Below are 27,127 nucleotides of genomic sequence, written 5' to 3' on the forward strand. Positions count from 1 at the left end.
CAAGGGCAAATTTGAGAGTCAGTTTCTATGCAGATGATGCAACAATTTTTGTTAACCCTGTCTCTGAGGAGGTTAATGTGGTAAAAACCATTCTGGATGGCTTTGGGAAGGCTTCTGGTCTGCTGACAAATATAGAGAAGTCTGCAGTTCATCCTATAAGCTGTGAGGGCCTAGATCTACAGCTCATTATGCATTCTTTTCAGTGCCCAATCAAGGCTTTTCCTTGCAAATACCTAGGTTTACCTCTTAGCTTAAGGCAACTAAAGAGGGTGGAGGTTCAACCTCTAATTGATAAAATAGGGAAGAAGCTGGCAGTGTGGAAGGGCAGATTAATGAACAAGTCTGGCAGGCTTAAGCTTGTTAATACTATGTTGTCGGCTATGCCAACTTATTTCCTTACTGTGTTCAAACTGCCAAAATGGACCATTAAAAGCATTGACAAATTCAGAAGAGGGTTCTTGTGGAAGGGCACAACTGAGTACAAGGGTGGCCAATGTCTTGTTAACTGGCCGGCAATAAAGAGACCTAAGAAATTTGGGGGCCTTGGGATACTTGACCTTGACCTGTTTAGTCGTGCACTCAAATTGAGATGGTTATGGTATCAGTGGACAGAACCAGAGAGGCCCTGGGTTGGGACTGAACCTCCAATTGACAACATTGACAGGCAATTATTCAGAGTGTCCACAACTGTGATCATTGGTGATGGACAAAAAATAAGTTTTTGGCAGTCCTCTTGGTTAAATGGCAAGGCACCTATGGATGTGTACCCTGACCTTTTTCGGTTGGCATGGAGGAAAAATAGATCGGTCAAGGATGAGCTGCATAATCAGAGTTGGACAAGGGGACTTTGGCGTATGCAATCTGTCAGTGAAATGGCTCAGTTCGTGGAACTCTGGGACCAGGTGCAGAATATCCAGCTTTCAGATTCAGTTGATCACATCACTTGGAAGTGGACTGCAGATGGTCATTACTCTTCAAAGTCAGCATATCTTGCACAATTTCATGGTGCCTACAGCTCTTTCGGGGGAGACTACATTTGGAAAGCGGAGGCCGAGGGCAAACATAAATTTTTTGCCTGGTTACTAATTCAGAGCAGAATACTCACAGTGGATAACTTAATCATCAGAGGGTGCCCATGCAATACCATTTGTGTCATGTGTGATCAAGAGAGTGAAACGGCATCCCATCTCATCCTACATTGCAGTTTCGCCCATCAGGTTTGGCAACAGGTAGCACAGTGGACGGGAGGTTTAGTTGCAAATCCTCATTTAGATGAACACATCATGTTTTGGTGGGAGCGAGCGCTTGGTAATCTTCCAAAAAACATCAGAAGAATCAAGGCAGCAGTGTTAATCTACACAGCCTGGAATATTTGGAAAGCACGAAACAAGGTAGTGTTCGACAACAAAAGGCTGTCACCGTTTGATGTTCTTCATGAAATCAAAATGGAGATGGCGGTTAGGACCTTGGCCTGCGGTAGGCCGGAGTTACCATTTGCAAATGTTTAAGAAAGTCTTCCATTTGTATGAGTATGAGTTTCACCTATTTTATGTAATATCACGCTTGTAAGAACTCGCTTGCTTCCTTTTCCTTAAATGACATAGCGGTGCTCCCGCAAACTTTTCAAAAAAAAAAAAGGTCGGTTGACATGTGGGAGCCGTGGGCAGGAGCTTTTCCAAAAAGCTACGATCATTCAACCAAATGACTTTCAGCCTTTTTTCATCTCATATTTCACAGCCCACAGCAGATTTTTTCCCACAATCACGGACCAACCAAACACATCTGTAATTGAGATAGAGACCAGGGATGCCCGTGCTATAATTAGGTAATTTAGGTTTACTCGGAGTCCAAACATAAAACTCTGTTTGCTTTTATAAAATCTCAAATCTTCGGGTATTAATTTACATAAAAACTCTAAATGGCTTCAACTAAATTCTCGCGGATCTACCTGAACTTTGCACTGCAACAAAAACGATAAAATCCATCCCCGGAAAATCGCCCCAGCCTTTCCCCAAGCCCCCCCTGCCTTTTGAGTCCACAGTCCACACGCGACGACGGCGGCTAGGGTTTTGGCGCCGCCGAGCTTGGAAGTTGGAACCACCACTCGCCTGCCCTACGGCTGCTTTCGATTTGCTTCGGCGCCGAATCCCGCCGCTTCTCTCCATCCGAATCCGATTCAGCTTGTTCCGCACCGGCTATCACCAAGGAAGCCGCGGGCTCGTCTCCATTACCGCCGGCAAAGGTACCTCATCCAAATCCCCCTCTGCGTTCTCGCACTCAGTGTGGCTGATGAGGTGATCATACTCATACTGTTCGTCGTCCTATGATTTGGATCAGATTTGTCCAGCATGAGCATGTCGTCTTTTTTTCCCCAACTTGTATTGTGGCTAGGGATGCCACTCACTGGGTCGACCCCAATCATATCTAGAGAACTAATCCAGATTTCATAACAGCAGAGGAATTGAATGAAAATTAGCTATGTATAGCAGAAACCCAGAACTACTTACTTGCATCCCTAGCTGTGATAGTTATATATGTGCACGGTGGAGTTGATCTGCACTTCTTCCTGTGTTTTACTGTACATACCCAGTGGCATAGGTCAGTTAACATGAACAAGATTTTGCCTTGAACCATTTAAATGAAGATGTTGGCATGCACAAATTTCGCTTTGAATGGTTGAATGTTAACATGAACTGTAAAATATTAGCTGGCTGAATGAGTACAACTTTGCACATTGTAAAGGTAGAGAATCCTCTAAAGAAATAAGAAGCTAATTTATTTTTTTTGTCACCGAAACTGAATTCTGATGTCTAATCACATGAATCTTACAATAGCTGGATTAATAACTTGATGACCTCAAGATCTTGATTTCGTTGTTTCACCTGGAGACTCTTTTGTTACTCATAAATTGCATGGTTTCAGACAATCATGGTGACTAAATAGACATATTTGAGGTGGCTTTACATGTTTAAGTTTAAATTGCGCGTATCGTCTACCTAGATATTTGGGGGTGATTGTTTGCCTGTTCCATCCACTTATTATGAGTTAACAATACGTATGTGTGTTTGCTTGGTTGGCATGTTGGATTGTTGAAGTTTCCTTTTCTTCTAAACAGCTACTGCTGTCTTGATCACACTTGACTTTCTAGGGGGTTGAGGGCATACTCCCTTTTGCAGGATAGTACTCAGGGCATTCTCTTTTTTTATGAGTGCCAGTAGTGGTACTGTACATAAAAAGATTCTTGTGATTCTCCAGGTAGTGCTTATATTGCTAATTGTTTTTTATAAGTTGCATTTATCTAGCATGGTGCTCGCTATTACAATCTGTTCCTAAAATTATTGCTGTGATTTGGATGATAACTATACCTTTGGGCTTTAATTTTAACATATTTGTTGCTATGTTTAAAAAGGGCGGCCTGGTGCAAGTGGTAGTGCTCGCCGCCTGTGAACCGAGAGGTCACAGGTTCGAGCGGTGGCCTCTACACATTGCACGGTGTGTGGGAAAGACCTCCTGCTAATAACCTCCCCCAGACCCCGCACAGTGCAGGAGCCTACGGTACTGGGTACGTCCTTTTTTTTATTTGTTGCTATATTTAGATGCAGATCTTTGTGAAGACCCTCACTGGCAAAACCATCACCATCGAGGTGGAATCGTTTGATAGAATTGATTGCATCAAAGAAAAGGTTCAGGAAAGTGAGGGCATTCCCCCATACCAGCAGCGCCTTATCTTTGATGGCAAGCAGCTTGAGGATAAGCACCTTGTTTTACGTCTTGGTGGTAGTAACTGTTTCATTTGTGGTTACAAATACATTTATGTGAATATGCTTGCTGGCAATGGCATCACCCTTGATGTGGAGCCATCAGACTTGATCGACAACGTCAGGGAAAAAATTCGTGGCTACCAAAGGCTCGTCTTTGCTGGGAAGCATCTTGAGGATGGACGGACTCTTGCAGACTACAAAATCCAGAATGAGAGCACCCTGGACCTTGGGCTGTGTTTGGTTAAAATCGATGGAATTACTGTAGCACATTTGACCACTAATTTAGAGTAGTAAACGAAGTCTAATTACAAAACCACCTCCACAACCCTCTGTGTAAATCGCGAGACGAATCTAATGAGGTCTTTGACCGCGTGATTAGAGTATAGTTACTGTAGCATCACTGTAGCAAATCATCGATTAATTACCGTCATTAGATTCGTCTCGAAAAATTACACTCATTCTTGAAAAGGTTTTGCAAATAGACTTCATTTAGCACTCCATGCATGCGACATTCTCTTCTCGGGAAACATGCCGGTAAAAAACCAAACACGGCCTTGATTTTGGCATGCAGGTTTTGGTGAAGACCAGCACTGGTAAGGCCATCGCTATGCAGGTGGAGCCCTCTGACACGATTGTCAGTATCAAGGCCAAGATACAGGACCAGCAGAGGATCATCTTAGGCGGCAAGCAGCTAAACAGTGGGAGCAAACTTGCTGATTACAACATTCACAAGGACTCCACCCTGCACCTTGACCTCTGCCCACCGGATGGCATGCAGGTTTTCGTGAAGGCGCTCTCCCCAGTAAGACCATGAGGCTCAAGTTATGGCCAGCTGACACGATCGGCCATGTGAAGGCAATGATTCGGGACCAGCAGAGGCTCTTCTTCGATGGCAAGCAGCTTGAGGATGGGCGGACACTTGCTGGTTACCGTGTCCGGAAAGAGTCCACCCTGCACCTTGACTTTGGCATGTGGATTTGTGTGAAGACATTCGCTGGCCAGACCACCAAACTCGAGGTGGAGCCATCTGACACGATCCAATATGTTCAGGAGAGGATTCAGGGCCAGCCAATTCTTGTCTTTGATGGCAAAGAGCTTCAGGATGACCAGACACTTGCTGATTATGATATCCAGAAAGGCTCCACACTGGACCTTTTTCTCTGCCTGCCCGATGGCAGTGCAAATCTTTAAGAAGCTGCTGGCATGTAGGACTAGGATCCTTTGTCATACAAAGGGCAGCATGAAGGCCAAGATCCTGGACAATGTGCTCATTCTCCAGCAATCGGTGCCGCATATTTGGCTGGAAGCAGTTTGAGGGCTCATGTTCCCTATTCAGTTACAATATCTATATCCAATCTACCTCGAACCTTCAGTTGCACCTCTTTTGAGCTTAAGCTGCTGTGTTGGATTCTAGGTTCAGGTAACAATAGTTGTTGCCGATGTCTAGTCGTGTGCTGGCTCTGCAGTATGGATGATCTGTGAGCATGTGTGACTTTCAAGTCGACTTATCTGGTGTCTATTTTGGCAATAGTATCAAGAGTATGCAGTTGGGATCGCTGTATCTGAGAACAGCGCACCCCTGAAGCTTAAAGTTTGCTGTCGAACTGCTCCATTCCGCTAATGATGTTTCCCATCCGAGAACAGTGCATGCCATTGTTTTATAACGATGTCTCTCGAATGTTGGATCTGCATCATTCGATGATCGATACAGATGCTAATATGTGTGATGTTTCAAGCTCATCATTGGATGCAACGCTGCATTTCTTGCCCCGTTACACTCTGCCCCAAGCCTCCAATAATGCAGTTAGACATGGGGTCATGGTGTCACTGTCAGTGTCATTCAGTTTTGGCTGTGTCCAGCCATTCGGAGGATGTTCCACAGCTGTTGGATCATACACTTCCACCCGAGGCAATTGCCATTGTTTTTTCCTGTTTTTACATTAAATTCTGCCTAGAGTCCAAATTTCACCCTAACATGCGTAAAGAATTCGTACTTGAATTTGCGAAACTAACCATAGAGTTCCGCGGCCTGGCCCGAAAAAACTGAAAAGACAGCCCAATTGGATCCTCGCAAAAAAAAAGATTAAGCTATTGAATGGGCTTGGGCAAGAGAATTAGGCCTGAAATAAGTCGGGCCTAGTCTGGCCAGAAATGTATGTATTTTTTTTTTTTTTGCAGTGTAAACATAGTGGGCGGCCCAACATAGTCTGGGTCTAGCTTGAAATAGAAAAAGTAATCGTGCAGTGGGTGGGCCTGCGCAGAAAGCCTCTGACACATAAATTTAATCACGCTCAAAAAACATAAATTTAATCTGAAATTCAATACTCCACTTTATTCATTAACTAAAAAAGCATCAACTTATTTAATTTATAAGTCCTTGCACAAGTTCGAAATGTTGGATTCCTTCACTGTTTAAGTCCGTTGTCATCAGAGTCCAATGTGTACACCACCACCGGGCTCCTCACCTCGTGCTCGCCGTCAGACCACACCACGGCCGCCGAGGCGACGTGCCCAGCCTCCGCCACCACGCCGGTCACTGTCACGGTGAACGATGCCTTGTGCCCGTTCCGCGCGTCGAGCTCCAGCCTGCTCGGCGCGACCGCAACGGCGAGGTGGTCCGCCGCCCCGCGGGGAGAGAAGAGGACCCTCACGTCGTACGCGGCGGCCTTGTCGCCGGCGACGTTGGTGACGGTCCGCGGGAAGGCCACGGTGAAGTTCTTCCCGGGCTCCACGAGCGCCGCCATGCTCGGGTAGTTGAGGTCGCCGGCGGAGCCGCCGCCGCCGCCGCCGCCGGGGCAGGCCGTGGCGTTGGAGCCGGTGATGAGCGCGAGCTGCGAGGCGTTGTACCCCTGCGCGCAGAGCATGGCGATGTAGTCGCCCTCCGACGCGTCGTACACGAGCCCGGGGTCGCGCGCCCTCGGCGGGTTGAGCTGCCCGGCGCCGTACTTGAGGTCGGTGGTGCCGGCGTTCCCCGGCGTGCTCATCGGAGTGGCTGTGCCATTGACACCACGAGATCGGCGTGTTCATCATCAGAGTGCCGGCGGCATCGCCCATCGGATCTTAAGCCAACGGAGTGAAATGTGGTGTACCGGTGGTGATGAGAGCCGACATGATCATCGCCGGCGACCAGTCCCGGTGGAAGGACTTGACGTACGCGGCGGCGCCGCTCGCGTGCGGGCACGCCATGGACGTGCCGGAGTTAATACTGTACGGGACCCTCCTCTTGTCGTCGGGATCGTCAGAAGGTGGTGCTAGCATCGACCATGCTGCTATGATGTCGATTCCCGGTGCAGATAGATCAGGCTGCAATTTCACACCACACGCGCGTCAGTAATTTAATTCGACGCACAAAACTAGTCATACATGGGTCTATTTAAATTTGTCACAAGTTAGTGTTTCGAAAAAAAATTGCCATAAGACAATCTTTTTGACTGATTTGACTATCAGCATCTAAGAAATTTGTCATAAGTTGAATTTTTATTAATCAAACTTGGCCCATTTGAATCACCTTCAGGATCTCCGGAGTGACCTGGTTGGGGCCAGGAGAAGAGAACGAGGCGGCAATCGGAGCTAGTGGGTTGGCCTTCGTGTCAGTGCGCTCTATGGTACCCACAGGGTTGCTGGAAAAATCAGACCAAGGAGTTAGCACTGAAAACTCGGATCAAATCATCAGCTGACAAAAGACATTGCCAAGCACTGAAAGCTCACCTGGTGCTATTGACATAGGCCATGATCTCGTCGAGCTGGCCTTCGGTCACCACGAGTGCCGGCAATGGCATGATGAGAGCGACGTCGGGTGCCATGCCGGCAAGGACCGCTCCTGCTGCGCCGGCCAGGGCCGGCCCTGTGGCATCGGTCCGAAAGCCGCCCTCGAGCGGGCAGACGAGGATCTTCCCTTTGTATGAAACTCCAGCGAGGTCATCTGGATCACAAGATCTGCAGTGCAAAAGAAATTACCATGAGCACTGCTACTAGACCATTTGTGCATAGTCGATCTATATACTCAGAAAGCCTTGTCGATCAGGAACATGTTGTTCAGATTACCCATTGACCGGGAACTCAAGCGTCGCATTGATCACCGGTGGAAAGGTGTTCACGGATGATCCCTGCGTGAAGAAGTAGGTCAATGTGCTAGCTGATCGAGCCATGGTTTGGAATGTTAGGAGAAAGTGAGAGACGAAGCTTTAATTGTTTGAGCACTGAGCGGCCACTGACCACCACGGTCTTGCCGTTCCCGAGCACGATCCTGTCGACGAAGCGGCGGTCGACGGTGCTCGCGGCGACGGACAGCATCCACGGCGCGACGTTGCAGACGCGGCCGGCGCTGAGGCCGGAGTTGCCGGCGGCGGCCGACGTGACCACCCCGCGCCGCGCGGCGTGGAAGGACCCGATGGCGTTCACGCTCTTGAAGTAGAGGGACGGGAACCTGCTCCCGATGGACATGGAGATCACGTCCACGCCGTCGGCGATGGCGTCGTCGAAGGCCGCCAGGATGTCCTCCCCGCGGCAGGCGCTGTCCCAGCACACCTTGTAGATGGCGAGCCTGGCGCCCGGCACGGCGCCGCGCGCCGTGCCGCCGGCCAGCCCGCCGAAGCTGACGTTGCCCACCGCCCGGCCGGCCGCGGTGGACGCCGTGTGGCTGCCGTGGCCCTGCTCGTCCAACGGCGACAGGCCGGCGGTCACTCCGTCCTGGTAAGCGCGAGCGCCTATGACTTTACTGCACGACACGATCGACATGGTTTTATACCGCCAGCTAAGGTGTTTAGCGGAACAACTGCCGTTATGGCGTTTAGCAGGCTAAATACTATAGCAGTTGCTTTTCCTAATAGCTATAGCAGGCTATTTAAAATTTTCGCTTTAATGCGTAAGCTTGTGCGTACTAATTAACAGATTTGAGGATTCCTTAAAAAATAGGAATCCTCAAATATATGAAGATTAGCATGGCAACTGAAGAAAATGTGTTTCTTACTTGTTGCAAGTGAAATTCTGGCAGATGCCCTTCCACCTGCTGGGCGGCGGGCCGAAGCCCTCGTCGGAGAAGGACGGCGAGTCCAGCCAGACGCCAGTGTCGAGCACGCCGACGATGACCTCCTCCTCCAAGGGAAGCTCCTCCTGCGGCGTCGGAGGCAAGCCCAGGAAGTCCCACGACCTTGTTGTTTGAAGCTCATAGGTTTGGCTTGGGAAGACTGACACGATGCCCTCCATGTCTGACAGGTAGTAATGCCAGTTAGATTCAGGAGTTGATCGAGCTCCCTCGATCCTTGGTGAATCAGGCTGGTAGGAGCCGTTGATTGTGCATTGAGATCGGATGTGTGTATATCTCAAGCAAAAAATCAATAATGAACAAGTTATATAAGGCAGGCTAGAATATCGATCAGAAAGGAGAAATATTTTTTTTTGTTTTATCTGTGTTTTGGATCATACCAGCTAGTTTGTTTGCCTGTTGTTCAGTTAGCCTGGCTGCGAAGCCATTTAAGCTTCTTTTGTAACTACGGAGGATCCTGTCCGAAGCATGGCTGCAAAGGACAAACACATAGGTTTACACACAAACTTTGTTTTTTTTCAATAGAAAAATCTACAAACTTCAGCTCATAAACAAAATCCTAGCATGATCTTTCTGAAATGCCATCAGGCTCGATGTAAAGAGACTACTGGACCTGCCGTCATCAAGGACCTTGTTCAGCAAGTCGTGATGAGCAGCTTCCACGGTAGCAGATAAACTCTCAGCCTCCGAGGCACTGTCCGATTCAGAGCCGGGCAGGTGCCCCAGGTACACGACATAGATCTGCACGCATCGCAAACAATGAAACCAATCGCACGCATGGTTGACGCAGCAGCAATGTCAAGCACGCTTAGCTTGCAGATCGATGATATCCGTCTGACCTGCTCGCCGTCGTCGCCGTCGCCGCCATTGATGGATTCAGAGGCCCTCAGGCTAGCGGCGAAGAGGGCGAGGAGAAGAAGACGAGCACCGTGACGACCCATTGGATCGCACGTACGTGATGGAGGAAGAAGCTTCTGAGGCGTTCAGACTTCAGACTTCAGAGTGTGAACTCGAACGATCTGATGATGCCTGAATCGACGGACACTCCATTGTATATATGTATATACTTGCGCAGCCTGCAGAGCTGCGTTGCTTGCTCCGTATCTTTCTGTCTGTTCAGCAGTCTAGATCACGGCAGGAAACAAGGGAAACGACGTGAGCCGTGCGCGTACTTCGTGCCCTGTAGAATCCTATCTCAGATTCTGAGAACGCCTTTGGGATCTATGGGGTTAAAACTAGGATTTACTCGGAAGCTACTGTCATTTGGTTACTGTCGTGTCCTAGCAAATGCCGCTGCCATTGTTTGCTGCTAATTTTTTTAAATAAGGAAATTATCAGGTCTTCAACATTCACACACAAATATCTACCACCTTAAACAAACAAATCAAGCCACATAGACAGCACCTCAATATGAGGAACAAAGAGAACAAGAAAGAAAGATATTAAGAAAAAAAGTAAAAAGACTAAACTTCAAACTTCTTCCATGCTATTGCTTCAATCTTGCCTCACGGGCCTTGTGCAGCAACTAGTCCCCCACATCTGCTATCTTCTCAAAAGCTTTAGATGTTAGGATCATCCTACTTGACGACCACCTACTTCCGAGTAATCTTTTGTCGCACAAAGACTGCACTAAGTAAATCTCTATTACACACTCTAGCATAACTTGCGCACCGCCATCCTCCAAGCTAATCTAAGGACACCTAAGCGACACCCAAAGGGAAGAGCAACGTCAAGATACCACCACCGCCCGAACCAGTGAGTTGGTTCTTCGGTTTTCATCTGAAAATATCTCTAGAAGCCCAGTTCTCACGGCAACGCCTTCAAGAAGTAGAATGATACAATATGGTATCGTCGTCGCCGATGCTGGTGAAGATCGGGCATGGCTTTCGCCTGAGAACCTGGACTGCTTGACGAGCACCAAACGCCGCTCCACTGGTGTTTTTTTCTAAATGGGCCATTAGTCCTTTTTTCTGTACTTGTGTCAGAAAATAGTTTCATTTTCAGGAGATTGGAACTCTGACGCTCCCGGCAAACCTTCGGGTTTGAGTAGACTCGGAAGTCTTGGCCTCTTGGTATCTACTCCACAAGGGAGATTGAGGCGATTAGAAGATATTAGGGGATTTTCAATTTTTGAGAATTTAATTTCTCCCAACTTCCCCTTCAATTCCGTTGGAAGCGAACAAGGTTTTATGGAAAGGTATCATGCCAGCCCAATGGAAGAAGCGGGTGCCGGCAAACAACGGAATTGAAGGGATGCCAGTCAACGAGGTGGTCATGTGGCGACCAAATGGAGATGGACTGTTTGGGTGGTTTGGTCCACAAAATCGGGGGCGCTTTCGGATGGTGGTGATGAAGGACACGTGGTATCATTGCGAAGCTTGCGTAGAGAGGCAACAAAGTCTGAAGCGGCGTGTCCATCCAGTACTCCGATAAGAAGTTGGACATTTTACCCATGAGGATTTTTGAGTTGTATGCTTCGTGTAAGGGTGTTTTGAATATTTTTCAGATGCCTCTATATATGGACGGACTGCTGGGCAGTGAACTCTTAGGTCGATGTCCTCTTGTTTTGTTTGTAAGAGAGATTTATTAGGATTTGAGAGAGCAAGAGAAAATTGACTCATTGTTTAAGTGTTAGCCATCCAAGTTTTGAGTGATGCTAGAAATGACTGGTAACCGGATCTTTTGAAGTGATCCAACAATCAGTCTCGTACGTATCTATTCCATCTCTCCCGAGCATTTTTTTATATTATTAGGTGATTATCAGATGATTTTTTGTTCGTCGTATTTGGCTGCGATTTGAGTCAGATTTTTTAAATATTTGTTACTAGAATTCTTACGAGCAGCTTTGGTTCAATCCCCCTTAAATCTTTAGCAAATCGGATTGAATTTTAAGTTACTCTCTGTTCTTGCGCTTGGCTCGGCTCAGGGGCGCTGCTGGGGGTCGCCCGTGTGACCCCCAACAGACCTATCACACAAAGGCTCTCACACCCCAGATTTTATGTTTTGGTCCTAAACTGGCCCAACAAACCGGCTCACATGTTTAATCCAGTCAAATTTGTTTCGGAACAAAAATAATTTGTTTTGGGACAATTTTTTAGTTGTTCCAGCAATACAAAAAATTTATTCGGAAACAAAATAAAATTATTCTGGAACAAAAATATAGTATTCTGGCACAGCTCTTAATTTGGGTTGTGCAGGCGGTCGATAGGGCGCGCGGCCCGGCGCAGCAGCAAGAGCTCTGGGCCAGCAGGCGCGCCATCGCGCGGCCCATCGCGGGGGCACGGCAAAGCAGACAATCAGAGGCAGGCCACACAGCCCAAGCCAGCTGCAGGCCGGACGCACGTGGCCTGCTGCCCTCGGCAGCAAGCCAGGCTCTGCATTTTGTTACAGAGTATTTGTTTTTGCGGTTAAGGAAATTCCAATTCAATGCCATTCTTGTTTACTTAATCTCCGATCTCTATAGATCCATCAATTAATCCTCGTTTGTTAGCTTCCTTAACTAGTTTATTGGAGTTTGTTAATTAGTTATGGTGTTGCTTGGATAAACTTTGCTTCCGCTTGGTTTTGTGATATGCTTATTATTATTGAATCATCGCATGCTTGGTTAAGTACAAACTTTCTTGGTAGCTTTAGCTCGAGTTGTTTGCTTCTCGGTTGCTTCCGCTTTATGTTCGAGCTTTCAGCTGTTTGGTCAATCTTTGTTTCCGCTTTGCGTTGAGCATTTCTAAACCGTTCCTAGACTGAGCTTGTCACAGGTTGACTTGTCTCATCGAAACAGTGTGTTGTGGATTGGTGGTCGGGATATAGGCTTTGTTTTCGGATCGGAGAGAATTTTTAAAGGCTCTCATTCACTCCCCCTCTCTGGTCAACCATTCCGGTCCTTCATTTACCATGTCTCCTTGTTAGAAGCATGCTAAGAAAAAAGATAAATACTAGAAACATACACACGCACAAAAAACCATTCTTGTGCATCAGTGCATGGCATTCTTATATGGATGCATGTACAGTAGCATAAGCCTGACAAGACTTATTAGGAGTTTCGTAGTTCTTTTTCTATCTAGAAAATTTGATCCTTTTCTATCTAGAAAAATCAAATTTGACACAAGTACGGTTGCGCCTTCGGCAGAGTTACGGATTTTATTCATCATGACCATGACACAATCCATTTCTTCAAAACAAGGCTTTTTATATTTAAACCTTGTTTACAACTTACAAATAATATTGGACTTGAAACAATGGCAAAGACATGGAGGACCGGCGGCGCCATGGGCCCCCTTATACTTGATGTACTCCGTACGTGTGTTCCTTAAGAAAAAAATAAAATTTACCCTCCTAATTATTCATCTATTATTGTCTGGCCTCAGTTGCTGAATTTTTCAAAGTTCTCTCCTCGTTTGATTTTTTTAGAACCTCCTCGTTTGAAATTTCAGCCCCTTCACTGTTTAAAATCCGAACTTGTGGGAGTCAGCTGTGTACACCACCACCGGGCTCCTCACCTGGTGCTCGTCGTTGTACCACACGACGGCCGCCGAGTGGACCCGGCCCTCCGCCGCTAGGCGCCACGCCGGACACCGTCACGGTGAACGAGGCCTTCTGGTTCTGCGTAGTGAACTCCAGCTTGCTCGGCGAGACATCGACGGCGAGGTCTTTGGCCGCCTCGGCAGACACAAGGACCTTCGCGTCGTACGCGGCGCTGGCTGCGGCTCCGACGTTGGTGACAGTGCGCGGGAAGCGCACGGTGAAGTTCTTCCCCGGCTCAACGCGGGCCGCCATGGTCGGGTAGTTGAGGTCGCCGCCGGAGCTGCTGGCCGGCGACCTCGAGCCATCGGCGTCGCAGGCCGTGGCGTTGGAGCCGGTGACCAGCGCGAGCTGCGTGGCGTTGTACCCCTGCTCGCACAGCATGGCCACGTAGTCGCCCTCCGACGCGTCGTACACGAGGCCCGGGTCGCGCGCCTTCTCCGGGCTTAGCTGCCCGGCGCCGTACTTGAGCGCCGTCCAGCCGGAGTTGGCCGGCGTGTTCATCGGAGTGGCTGCGTCGCCATCAACACGTGGAAATTGAACCGAGCTGTCTGTCCGTGACACGGAAAGGGATCGGAATCAGCGATGCGTGTGGTCTCCGTACCGGTGGTGATGAGAGCCGACATGATCATCGCCGGCGACCAGCCGCGGTGGAACGACTTGACGTACGACACTGGCGACCACGCGGCTATGATGTCGATCCCCGGCGCAGATAGATCAGGCTGCAAATTTCGTCACAGATTTCAACTCTGGCATTAGGAATTCCCGCTGGATCACTGATCCAAGAAGTGATTCCCTGGAGTCGATGAAGCACAAACACCTTCAGGATCCCGGGGGTGATGAGGTTTGGGCCTGGAGAAGAGAAGGATGCAGCTACCGGAGCTTGCGGATCCACCGTTGCCTCTGTGCTTTCTATGGTACCCACAGGATTGCTGCAGAGACAGACCAAGGATCATCAGACAATTGACCTGGATCGAGCACAAGTTCAGCTACTACAACAAGCTATGGCCAGTGGCCACTACGGTGTACTACATGTCACTGAGCTCACTGCTCACCTAGTGCTGTTGACATAGGCCATGATTTCGTCGAACTGGTCCCGAGTTACGGCGAGTCCGGGAAGAGGCATGGTGAAGTGGGCATCAGGCGCCTCTTCCAAGACGACGGCGCCCGCCGCACCGGCCGAGAGCGGTCCTGAGCCGTCGTTTGGATCGGTCTTGTTCTTGGGCAGGCGGCAGAGGAGTATCTTCCCTTCGTATGAGACTCCAGCCAAATCACCTGGATCACAGGACCTGCAGTGCCAACATGAACGAACTCCTCGAAATCAGAATTGAAGGCAAGATCTTTTTCCCCTAAATTTTCAAGGAATAATCGAACTCCTCCAGATGTGCATTGAACATAGAATTACCCGCCAGTTGGGAATACTAGTGGCGCATTCTTTAGCGTCGGGAAGGTGTAAATGTAGGTCCCCTGAGTGAAAAAAGAAGATTGGGTTAGCAGAAGTGCAGAACAGAAACCTTTCATAGTTTCATGTCAGATTGTCAGTAGCAGGAATGCAGGATTGGTTTCGGATCGGAGGTGACCACTATGGTGTCGCCGTTGCCGAGGACGATCCTGTCGACGAACCGGCGGTCCATGCTGCTCGCCGCGACGGAGAGCATCCACGGCGCGACGTTGGAGACGTGGAAGCCCCGCCGCAGGCCCGAGTTGCCGGGCGACGCGGAGGTGACCACGCCGCGGCGCATGGCGTGGAAGGAGCCGATGGCCGCCGCGTCCCTGAAGTAGCGCAGCGGGAACAAGGTCCCGACGGAGTAGGAGATGACGTCGACGCCGTCGGCGATGGCGTCGTCGAACGCCGCGAGCACGTCGGCGTCGGCGCAGTCGTCCTCCCAGCACACCTTGTAGACGGCGAGCCTGGCGCCCGGCACGGCGCTGCGCGCGGTGCCGGCGGCCAGGCCGCCGAAGCTGACGTCGCCGACCGCCCGGCCGGCCGCGGTGGACGCCGTGTGGCTGCCGTGCCCGTCCTCGTTGAGCGGGGACAGGCCGGTGCTGGATCCTTGATTGTAGGCGCGAGCACCGATGATCTTGCTGAAAAGTGAAGGTATTCTTCATACTGAATCTGAGTTCGGTGTGTGTTACGACGTGTTGATGAAAGGAGGCCCCGGTTCATACTTGTTGCAGGTGAAGTTTTGGCAGACATCCTTCCACCTGCTCGGCAGTGGACCGAAGCCGTCGTCGGAGAAGGACGGCGAGTCGGGCCATATGCCGCCATCGAGCATGCCGATGATGACATCTCCTTCCAAGGGTAGCTCTTCCGGCGGGGTTTGAGGTAAGCCCAAGAAATCCCATGACCTTGTTGTCAGGAGCTTATGTGTCCTACTTGGGAAGACTGACACTATGCCATCCATGCCTGAAGGTAAGGGCAACAAATAATGAAAAACATTGTTTTCCAAGAACTAAGAGTTCTGCCACGGTATTTTTATGGACAAAAGGAATCAGTCCAGGAAAACAAGGTCCCAAAACCGTACCACTAGGAGTAACACCAGCAGCTGCACAACTCACTCAGGCTTGCATCACTGGGCATATACAAATATAAAAGATAAACCAGCAAAAAATATTCCTCAAAGCGACTTCAACAACTTGCTATATAAACACTCAAACAACTACCAAAAAATGGAGATTTCGTGAGAGCCGAAAACACTCACGAAAATAGCCAAAACCGACACGAAAATGGTCCATGATGGCTAACTCTCACGAATGTCCCTTCACGAAAACAATATTTTCATGAGAGTCAACCATCATGATCCATTTTCGTGGCGAGAATTCGTTGCGGTGACCTCCACGAAATATGTTGCGCCTCCAGGTCTCCATGATTATTATCGTGAGAGCCAGACATCATGAAAGTCCGCGACGAATATTTTTCCTGTAGGCCTATAACTACTCTCAAGAAAATGCATTTTCGTGTCGATGTAAGAACCTCCACTAAATACATGCAGGCCGCCATGAAAATCTACCGGCCAATCAGACCAGTACACCTAAAAGTGATCGGGTGCTCTAGCCTAAGAGAGGGAGGGGTGAATTAGGCACTATTAAAACCTTAACCTATGGCTCCAACTAGTTTGCACAAAAACTTAAACTAAAACAAGCTAACTAGATGTGCAACTATGGTTCACCTTAGTGTGTAACCATCATCCCAAAAGAGTTTTGCAACCTATAGCCAATCCTAGCAAGATACTACTCTATGAAAGTAAAAGCACACAAGTTGCAATATAAAATGCGGAAGCTAAAAGAGAGGGATGAGAGGAAGCGAACTCTCGACACGAGGATTTATCCCGTGGTTCGGTTTGCCACAAAGGCACCCCTACATCCACGTTGTTGAAGCACTCACTAAGAGTATCGCTTCCCGGCAATCAAGTCACTTCCGTGAACACAATAATGGTCACCTTGATCCCGATCTTCACTAAGGGAGATTGCCCACGAAGGAGGGGTCTCCATCCCCCGCGCAATGTCGTCGACGCCGCTTCACACCAAGCCGGAGGGTCGTTGACTTGCCGGCGAGCCACCAAAGCTCCAAGGAGGCCGGCGCACCGAGATACAAGGATGGTTCACTTTAGAACCATAGCACAAGGAACTAAACTTTGCTTGATCACTCACTCAAGAGCTAAACTTGCACTAACACTCACAAAGCTTGTGCTAAGGACTAAGGATTTGATCTTTATGCTCTTGGATGGTTTGGAGATGTTCTTGGGTGTGTGTGGGATGTTCAGTAACTCCAGCAAACTTCAAATGGCAGGGGGAACACATATATATAGGCCACCATGTCAAGAGAGCCGTTACTAGCCATTGGCCAGTTTTTTGCGTAGGCATCGGAACTTCCGGTGCATAGAGCATCGGTTCTTCCGGTCACTCTGCGCTCTGAAGTAACCGTTGGCCTCTCTGACACGCTGCAGCAACTTCAGGGACCATCGGATAAACCGATGCTTGGGTGTCGGAACTTCCGGTGACACTTGTCCTTCATATAGCCGTTACACCTTGCTGACGTCATTGCACCGACGCATTACTCTGGTAGCCGTCGGATCTTCCGGTGCTGAAGGCTTGGCTGCTGCATGCTTGACAACGTCTCTGGAACATAGTACGTTGATTGCACCGATGCTTTTCTTGACACCGTCGGTTCAACCGGTGCTTCACTTCTTTCTCCACTTGATCTCCAGAGGCGCTCAGTCTTGCACCAAAGCCATGCCGTCGGATCTTCCGACAACCATCGGATGCACTGATGCTATAGGCATCGGTTCTTCCGGTGCTACTGATTTCAGTAGAACTCGTCCAATTCAGCGTTTCTTTGAGTTCTTTCTTCGTGTTTTGCTTTGCATGGCCTTTTTATTTCATCCTGGGATCTAGAAATGTTCACTTAACAAAATCATTAGTCCCATTGATTGCGTTGTCATTCGACCACCAAAATCACTCGAAATGGCATAAATGGTGCCATGTTCGTTACAATCTCCCCATTTTTGGTGATTGATGACAACACAATTAAAGCAAGCATAAAATTTTCAAGAATTGACAAATTGAACCACTTACACTTGCTTGAATGTTTACCATCATCCAATGACGGTTTGGCCTCCTCCTAAAACCATGATCCCCCTTTGTTCGTCTCCCTATTTGCTACTCCTCTCTCATGTGTTGACTTGATCCACTTGGCATGTCTCCCCCTTTGGAATGTTTTTCCTTCTTGGGAACATCTCTCCCTCTTTATTGGGAACATGCCTTACTTTGATCCACGTCTCCCCCTTTGGAATGTTTTCCTTCTTGGGAACATCTCTCCCTCTTTGTTGGGAACATGTCTTGCTTTGATCCACATTTCTCCCCCTTTGGAATCAAATCACCTAAAAGGTCTTGCACCTAAAAGGTCTTTGCAAAACAATATAGCTCAAGAGAAGTTTAGTAGCCTAGGGAGTTTGTTTCATGACTCATGATCCAATTGTATGATATCAATGAAGATACCAATTGAAAATTCATTATGGTGGATCACAAAATTACGAAACTAGCATGACATGAGCTAAGCTTTCCACAAGTGTGTACACAAAAAGAAAGTGTGAAAATCAAGTGTACAACTAGATATTTTAACTAGAAAGCTTAGATTATATCATGCACGGAGGTAACTCTAAAAATGATAAGAAATTGACAATTACACCAATTGAATGAGGTTAGAACCTTGCATATCTCCGGGGGTCCTTTGTTTACCTTGCATGTACCAATTGAAAGTGACTTGCAACCAATGAAAAGTCTTTAAACGAAGAGCACTTGGTACACCAAGGTTAAGCAAATGTATGAGCACATAGCCTATGAACTTAGATATGAGCATTTAAGTTCAATAGAGTATGACTCAATATGCAAGAAAACACTATTTATGTAATCACTCTTATAGAGTTGTTTGTTCATATTGATTGTGAATAATATTATCTTAGAATGTTAACTCCATCGTGAGACTACAAATGATAATCTTGCAAACATGTTAGTCTCAAAAAATCACAAATTATAGAGTGAACTCCCCCTAAATGTGTGCATTTAGTGTTTGAATCACCAAGCAAATGTATGCACATTGATTTTGACACAATTGGGAAGTTTACCCTATAGCTTGTGTTTATGGTACACATATGAAATACATACCTCATGAGATCCATGTACCATGAAGGGTAACCTTGTGTAGTTTTCTACACACTTATCAAAACATGTAGGTTGCTCATGGGTTAGAATCATGACACAATCAACCTACCATATATAACACTAGAAGATGCAATATGCAAACATCCTAGCAAAAGCAATGGAGCTACATGATGCTTGAAATGAACTCTAGCAACCATTACCTTATGGGGGACTTGGGCAAGACATATCCAAGTTGTGAGCTTAGCTTGTTTTGGCTTGAAACTTCACTTCAACTTGTAAGCTAAGCCTCCAAATCCCCCGAAGCTGTCCTTGGCTTTAAGTCTCCTTTGGAACCCACACTATTTGAGGCCCCTTCATATTTGTGATGATGTCCTTGGGCACCCAAATGGAGTGGTTCCAACTCCTTTCCTTCTTCCCAACCTTGTGAGCAACCACCTTGCCATTTGTCTTTTTTTTTATCACATAGGAGGTGCTATTCCTTTTGTTCCTCCGGTTGGGCTTGGTGTAGATGAGAGAACTCTTGATTGTGAGCTTCTTTTTGTTTTTCTCATCCGGAAGCTTCTTCCTTGGTTGAGGACACTTGTTGGACTTGTGGCCTTCTTTATGGCACTCTGAGCAAGTCACGGTGGACCCCTTCTCAAACTTCTTCACCATGTCTTCACGGTTATCTTGAGAAGGTTGGACATTGCTCTCTATGCCTTTACCCTTCAATCTATACAAGTCCTTCATGAGTCTTTCCACTTCTTGCTTGAGCTCATCATTTTCCTTAGCAATGAGATCATCACATGATTCTACAACAACATTCTCATAGCATTTTTCATTGCAAAGGTTAGAGCAAGAATCATTAATTAAATCAATGCAAGAAGTTGAAGCATCTATCCTAGAGCTAGGAATTGCACAAGGAATAGTTTGCTTCATTTCCAAAGAGTCATTAGTATCATTAATGCTCTCAAATTTTAATTTGAGCTCTTCATGCTCCTTGCTAAGCAATTTGAATTTGCACATCAAATCTTCAAAATTTGTAGCAAGAGAAGCATTTAGATCATTGAGAGCATTAATATTTTTAATTTCTTTTGATTGCTTCTTAATGACTTTTTGGTGCTCATGAACAAGGTCAAGAAGTTCATCAATTGAAGGAGAGTCGGAGTCATCATCACTTACATCGCTATCCATACCTTTTGCCATGAAGCAAGTGTTGGATGATGATCTCATGCGGGTGGTGAATTTTTTGTTTGATTCATCACTTGAACTTGCACTTGATTCTTCACCACCGCTTACCCATTCACCAAATACGGCATATGATTCATGCTTGGGCTTCTTCTCCTTCTTTTGCTTGTTCTTCTTGAACTTCTTCTCAACCTTCATAAGTTGATGGTGAGGCCCATCTTTGAGGAAGACCATATACCCCATTGAGTTTATTTTCTTCAAGCATTTATTCATCTTCTTCACTTGCTTGTGGAGGTTGGGGTTCATTGGCTCTTTTTCATCATTTGAGGAGCTTTTTGCATCATCTTCTTCCTCATCACTTGAGCTACCTTTGATGGCCATCTTCTTCAACATCTTGAGATGTTTGCATGCAAGTGCGCTATTGTCTTGATGTCATTGCGTAGCTCATGGGCGATCACCTTGTTGAGGACTTGATTTGGTGTCATTGTGTCGAGCTCTTTCTCATATAAAATTGTGGTCACCAAATCATAGTCCGGCCTTCGGAGTGAGTGAAGGATCTTGTGAATGAGTTCCAAATCTTCAATTTGCTTCACACCTAAGGAATTTATCTCATTCACAATTCAAATGTGAGTACATAGATTCGGCATTCTCATCATCAAATTGCTTAAAGCTATTAAGCTTATCAATGAGAACATGATATCTTTCGTTGGCAACATCCTCCGTGCCCTCATGGTTCTCAATGATAGTCTTCTATAGCGTTTTATCATTTTCACAAGAATAAACCCGATTGAACACATTGTCACTAAGAGAAGACAAGATTATGCATTTAGCGGTGACATCATATTGCTTCTCTTGTTGACCATTATTTTTTACACATTCACTCACAACTCTCCAAACGTTTAATCTCGTTGCTTGGAGATGGGCTTGCATCAAAACCTTCCAATGTTGGAAGCCCGTGCCGTCGAGCCGTGGAGCGGGTCTAAAAGGATCCATCCTTTCCCCCTAAGAGCTAACTCACTAGGCGGTGAAGCCTACCGATCTAATGAGCCGGTAAACACAAATTTGCCAATGGAATTGGTTTTCTTTGTGAGAGAAGTGAGTCCCGGCTCTGATACCAATTGAAAGTGATCGGGTGCTCTAGCCTAAGAGGGGGAGGGGATGAATTAGGCACTATTAAAACCTTAACCTATGGCTCCAACTAGTTTGCACAAAAACTTAAACTAAAACAAGCTAACTAGATGTGCAACTATGGTTCACCTTAGTGTGTAACCCTCATCCCAAAAGAGTTTTGCAACCTATAGCCAATCCTAGCAAGATACTACTCTATGAAAGTAAAAGCACACAAGTTGCAATATGAAATGCGGAAGCTAAAAGAGAGGGATGAGAGGAAGCGAACTCTCGACACGAGGATTTATCCCGTGGTTCGGTTTGCCACAAAGGAGCCCCTACGTCCACGTTGTTGAAGCACTCACTAAGAGTATCGCTTCCCGGCAATCAAGTCTCTTCCGTGAACACAATCACGGTCACCTTGATCCCAATCTTCACTAAGGGAGATTGCCCACGAAGGAGGGGTCTCCGTCCCCCGCACAATGTCGTCGACGCCGCTCCACACCAAGCCGGAGGGTCGTTGACTTGCCGGCGAGCCACCAAAGCTCCAAGGTGGCCGGCACACTGAGATACAAGGATGGTTCACTTTAGAACCACATCACAAGGATCTAAACCTTGCTTGATCACTCACTCAAGAGCTAAACTTGCACTAACACTCACAAAGCTTGTGCTAAGGACTAAGAATTTGATCTTTATGCTCTTGGATGGCTTGGAGATGTTTTTGGGTGTGTGTGTGGGATGTTCAGCAACTCCAGCATGTCAAGAGAGCCGTTACTACCCGTTGGCCAGTTTTCTGTGTAGGCATCGGAACTTTCGGTGCATAGAGCATCGGTTCTTCCGGTCGCTCTGCGCTCTGAAGTAACCCTTGGCCTCTCTGACACGCTGCAGCAACTTCAGGGACCATCGGATGAACCGATGCTAGGGTCTCGGAACTTCCGGTGACACTTGTCCTTCATATAGCCGTTACACCTTGCTGATGTCATTGCACCGACGCATTACTCTGGTAGCCGTCGGATCTTCCGGTGCTGAAAGCTTGGCTGCTGCATGCTTGACAACGTCTCTGGAATATAGTACGTTGATTGCACCGATGCTTTTCTTGACACCGTCGGTTCAACCGGTGCTTCACTTCTTTCTCCACTTGATCTCCAGAGGCGCTCAGTCTTGCACCAAAGCCAGGCCATCGGATCTTCCGACAACCATCGGATGCACCGATGTTATAAGCATCAGTTCTTCCGGTGCTACTGATTTCAGTAGAACTCGTCGAATTCAGCGTTTCTTTGAGTTCTTTCTTCGTGTTTTCTTTGCATGACCTTTTTACTCCATCATGGGATCTAGAAATGTTCACTTAACAAAACCATTAGTCTCATTGATTGCGTTGTCATTCGATCACCAAAATCACTCGAAATGGCATAAATGGTGCCATGTTCGTTACAACACCACAACGGAGACGCGCGCGTGAGGGCAACCGCGCGCAGGGTTGACCGATGCTGGTGGGGGCCGTGCAGGGCCGGCGGGAGGTGAGGGATCGCTGCACAGGGGTGGCGGGATGGCGGAAGGCCAAGGAGCATCGAGCGGGGGGTGGGGGGGGAGGGCAGCTAGGTGGGGGTGGGGCGTAGGGGTGGCGACGCTATGCGTGGGAGAGGCCACAAGAGTGAAAGTGCATTTGGCCCCCTAAGTGGGTTTTGGTGTTAGTGACACTCACAATTAAGGAGCTAATGTGTTTATTGAGAAATGTACAGGTTCAAAAATCATTGAAATGAAAAAGAGCAACTAACGATGCCATATTTGCTTAAGAGGCGGTGTATGAGCTTCATTGAAGATCTTTTATAAATTTCTATTTTGAATTTGAGTATAGGAAACACCGTACTATTGAGAGGGATGCGAAAAGATGATGTGGAGATGCTAAAATGACTAACTGAAATGCTAACAACCCATGAGAGACACAAAGCACTTACTTGAACACTTAGTCATGTTTTGACAACAGGGGTCAGAAGTTCCGACCAGGGGAAGTAAGTTCCAACTCCCATCGGAACTCTCTCAAGAGTGTCGACCTGGGGTGCTCGGTTTAGCTGATTTTAATTCGTCGAAAGTTCCGACCCAGTGTCGGAAGGTCCGACAAGTACATAACCAGCACTGTAACGGCTATTTTTTGGAGCTCGCCTATATATATCCCTTCGCCCCCACTTCACTGGCTGCTGCTTCTCCCCGACTCAAACACACTCTCAAGCTTCCAAAACTCCTCCTCACTTCCTCCAAGAGCCAATCCCTTGAGAGATTCAAGCTAGGGCTTGGGTGAGAGCTAGATTTGAGTGTGAGGCTTGAGATTTGACTTGTGTGAGCAGCCACCTCCCTCTCATGAGCACTTGAAGCATCTCCATTCTTCGATTCACATTCGTTACTCTTGAAGCTTGCTTCTGGACGGTTCGGCGTCGCCCGTGGAGCGTCCTCTCGTGTGTGTGCGCCCCGGGAAGTTTGTATTACCCCAATCCTTCGTGGATTTGCATAGTAAGTACTCAATCCTCCTTGGGTGGTTGATTAGGTGAGGAAAAGAGTTATATGACAACCCTACTCTTTGTGAGCTCCTCAACGGAGACGTAGCTCCCTTTGTGGGAGTGACTTCGGGAACAAATCTTGTGTCACTTGTTCTTCATGTTCATATCTTGTTCTTGTTGACCTAGAGTTTGTTTTAGCCCGATCTACTTTTGTGTGTTGTTCCGTTGCACAAGTTCACTTGCAGGTTACTCTAGGATATATTGGCGAACTTTTGATTCAAACACTTTTTCCAAGTTCATCTAAAATCTTGTACTTCGTTCAAATTCTTAACTCTCGTCGGAACTTCCTACACAGGGTCGGAAGTTCCGATAGCCTAATCCGCTGCGAAGAATTTTTAAGATTTTTTCAGGTTCGCCTATTCACCCTCCCCACCTCTAGGCATCACCAAGATCCTTTCAAGGAGGGGTGGGGAGGAGTGTGGGGTGGATAAGGTTTCCTTGGAATCATTATGGTACAATCTGAGCCATCAGATTGATGGACGGTCAGAAATAGTTAGAGCCATTTAGACCAAAATTGACCTTATTCCATTCCTTCTCTGATAAACTTTTTTCTTTTTATTTTATTGCACCATTGTAATGTAACTAATAAAAATAATTATCTTATATACACCGATACATTTTTCATATGCAATAGGATACATATAACTTGTCTTTAGGAAGTTTAAAAAAAATTTGGAACTGATTTACTATTTTCTATAAATTAAATAAATTTCTACATGGTTATCGAAATTAATTCTAAATTGCACTACATAGGCATCTAAATGCTGACGAGTATTGTGCCAATAGATAGTTTATATTTTTAGAAATTTTTATTCCCATTTCATATTTTTTGATTTAAAATAAATTGCTTACAAATTTTTAGTTTAAATTTGAATATTTTTAATTCTCACAAAATGGAAAACTACTTCCAAAATCACCTAAAGGTCCAAATTTTTTCGGTTTCAATAGTTATCCGGTTTTATAGTTGAAAGTTGAATATCAAACTTTTATAAAAGTTGGAGGATGTAAACTGATTTTTTTCTAATCAGATCCCAAAACCGTACAACTAGGAGTAACACCAGCAACTGCCCAACTCACTCAGGCTTGCAGCACTGAGCATAAACAAATATGAAAAACAAACAAGTGAAAAATATTTCTCAGAGCGACTTCAACAACTTGCTATAGAAACACTCAAAACAACCACTATATATATACAACGCATCAGTACCAAAGCAAAAGTTCTCAGAATTTATGGCATTGTATAGTTCATGTTTCTTTTTTATGTTTTAGAGAATCGTTTGTGTCAAGTTGTAAAGTTTTTGTACTTACTTTGTTTTGCTGATAAATATCAAATATTGTTAAGAGTTTCGCAAAAAATAAATATTGTTAAGAGGGCACAATGGAACCCGGGTCCTAACCCACTCGCTATACACCATGTGCCGGCGCCCCACCAAAACTAGATCTTAGCGCAGCGTACAACCATCCAAGGCAAATATCAGAAAAGGAAAGAAGAAGATTTTGAACTGTGAAATTGCCACATACTAGATAGTTTATCAGCCTCTTGTTCGGTTAGCCTTGCTGCGAAGCCATTGAAGCTTCTCTTGTAACTACGGAGGATCCTGTCCGAAGCAGTGCTGCAGAAGACAAAAGGCATAGGGTTTAGACTCAGCTTTTTTTCCCCGGAGGAGGAGAAACTCTAAACATCGACCCAATGCTGAACTTTTTTCTTGTAACTTCAGCCTATATAAGGTAAGGTTTGTTTGCATCTGAGATAAGAACAGTTGATGCAATCACATTCGTCAAACCAGCATGTTATATATGTCTAGGACTTTCTGCTTTGTTCTTTTCACTAGAAATAAAACAAGGCGTAGGCCGCTGTAAAATCTTTGCTAACATTACTATTTTCTTCATTTCCATTCGTGAACAGCTGTATTGCTCTACTATATGACAATGCACATCGTGATAAATTTTAAAAAAAAAGGTGCCGCGCAGCAAGCGGCGCGACAAAATCGTGTATGGCTAGCATGATCAGTTCTGAAATTCCATGAGCTAATAGAGATTGTGCTTGACTTAGACCTGCCGTCATCGTCGAGGACCTGATTTAGAAGGTCGTGGTGAGCCAATTCTACAGCTGCAAAACCTTCAGCTTCTTCAAGCTCCGCAGGTGCCCTAGGTATTCATCACGATCAATAAAGAAATCGGTCACCTATATATCTCTGCGATCGATACATTGAAGACGAGATCTTTGCCAGTGGTTTCAGAGGCGCTAGATCAGGGTATATCATGCTGAATTGTGATCGACGAGATATCCTTCAAACCTGGCCTCCATCGTCGCCTAGGGTTTCGGAGGAGGTCGGGGTCGTCGTGGCGGCGGAGACAGCCAGAAGGAGAAGAAGGCACGTTCTGATGAGAGGCTGCATTGTGTAATTAAGCTTGATGAAGCATGAACTCCCCCCAGTGATCTCAGTTGTGTATATAAAAGACTGTATCATCCATGATGGACGAAGCAGCAAGCACACCAGCTTGCATTGCAATGATTGCAGCCGCGCGCCTTGTTGCTTGCTCCGCAGCCTTGTCTTGTTCTCTGGTCTAGATAGATGGCCAGCGGCAACAACAGCTCAAGGGCCCTGTCCCCGTAGCAACTGACAGAGAAACACCCTGGGAAGATCAGTAGAGTATATTAAATTTGAAAAATTCCAGAGGGCTTGCGTCTCAATTTGTTCGCAAAAACAAAAAAAGGAAACACATTATTGCTTGGGCGTCTTTGCAATGCATGTGGACTATGGCGGAGACGAAGTGATTTTCTCCTCATCATGTAATAAGTAACACGTGTGGCATTATCGTCGCATCACCTGTCCAAATCTTCTTCTTAAATTGAAATCACAGCGCGGCATGCGTTCAAATATATGTTGATAATTTAGATAAATGTATACATTTTGAAAAAAAAAATAGATAGCATATAAAAATCTAATTGAATGTAATCCATCTTTTTAGGAAAAAGATATACACTACTTTTTTTAGGGGATCAACAGGGAAGATCCCTACCTATATTTCATATATAAATCAATTTATTTTACATACTGCTTCTAACGTGTCTTGTTGCTTCCAGACCATCGGGGAAGAAACAATGAAGGAAGGGGTTGACATATGGGGTTTGCATGTCATTGAGTGGAGAGAGGTTGTAATATGAGCATTTTAGTCCATATGAAATATGGACGCCTGCACATGGGTTCAAGGCCGCTTGAGAAGTAGAAATATAGTTTTCATACAATTGTAATGGCATCATTCCGAATACGCGAATGTAATTGTGTATCTTAGAAGTTCAAATCTTGCAATGA

The 27,127-nt window shown here is 46.4% G+C and overlaps 2 protein-coding genes and 1 pseudogene across 2 annotated transcripts; 1 reads left to right on the forward strand and 2 right to left on the reverse strand.

Moving 5' to 3' along the window:
• Positions 1 to 2,015: 2,015 nt before the first annotated feature.
• Positions 2,016 to 5,442, forward strand: LOC120664927 (annotated as a pseudogene).
• A 724-nt stretch (positions 5,443 to 6,166) lies between these two features.
• LOC120695029 (subtilisin-like protease SBT4.9) lies at positions 6,167 to 9,746 on the reverse strand. Its single transcript, XM_039978354.1, has 10 exons — positions 9,645 to 9,746; positions 9,419 to 9,546; positions 9,186 to 9,277; positions 8,731 to 8,968; positions 7,977 to 8,478; positions 7,806 to 7,867; positions 7,470 to 7,697; positions 7,270 to 7,381; positions 6,851 to 7,064; positions 6,167 to 6,753 (listed from the first exon to the last, which is right to left on the reverse strand). Exons 1-10 carry the CDS (start codon positions 9,744 to 9,746, stop codon positions 6,167 to 6,169), a joined length of 2,265 nt encoding a protein of 754 aa, XP_039834288.1.
• Positions 9,747 to 13,269: 3,523 nt separating this feature from the next.
• On the reverse strand, positions 13,270 to 26,118 carry LOC120695030 (subtilisin-like protease SBT4.3). Its single transcript, XM_039978355.1, has 10 exons — positions 26,108 to 26,118; positions 25,866 to 25,958; positions 25,332 to 25,423; positions 15,493 to 15,730; positions 14,904 to 15,408; positions 14,729 to 14,790; positions 14,379 to 14,612; positions 14,144 to 14,255; positions 13,928 to 14,045; positions 13,270 to 13,835 (listed from the first exon to the last, which is right to left on the reverse strand). Exons 1-10 carry the CDS (start codon positions 26,116 to 26,118, stop codon positions 13,270 to 13,272), a joined length of 2,031 nt encoding a protein of 676 aa, XP_039834289.1.
• Between the last annotated feature and the right edge of the window lie 1,009 nt (positions 26,119 to 27,127).

This window comes from Panicum virgatum, chromosome 2K (genome assembly GCF_016808335.1).
Source record: "Panicum virgatum strain AP13 chromosome 2K, P.virgatum_v5, whole genome shotgun sequence".
NCBI classification, from domain to species: Eukaryota; Viridiplantae; Streptophyta; class Magnoliopsida; order Poales; family Poaceae; genus Panicum; species Panicum virgatum.

Bases quoted from the DNA above. Each gene is read 5' to 3' on its own strand.
- LOC120695029 (XM_039978354.1), bottom strand. From the start codon at position 9,746: ATGGGTCGTCACGGTGCTCGTCTTCTTCTCCTCGCCCTCTTCGCCGCT. The intron at 8,969-9,185 runs GTATGATCCAAA...ACTACCTGTCAG, and splicing joins ACAGGCAAACAAACTAGCTG to ACATGGAGGGCATCGTGTCA. The intron at 7,868-7,976 runs GTCAGTGGCCGC...TTCTTCACGCAG, and splicing joins GGAACGGCAAGACCGTGGTG to GGATCATCCGTGAACACCTT.
- LOC120695030 (XM_039978355.1), bottom strand. The intron at 25,424-25,865 runs GTCTAAGTCAAG...TGTCTTCTGCAG, and splicing joins GTCCTCGACGATGACGGCAG to CACTGCTTCGGACAGGATCC. The intron at 14,791-14,903 runs GTCACCTCCGAT...TTTTTCACTCAG, and splicing joins GCAACGGCGACACCATAGTG to GGGACCTACATTTACACCTT.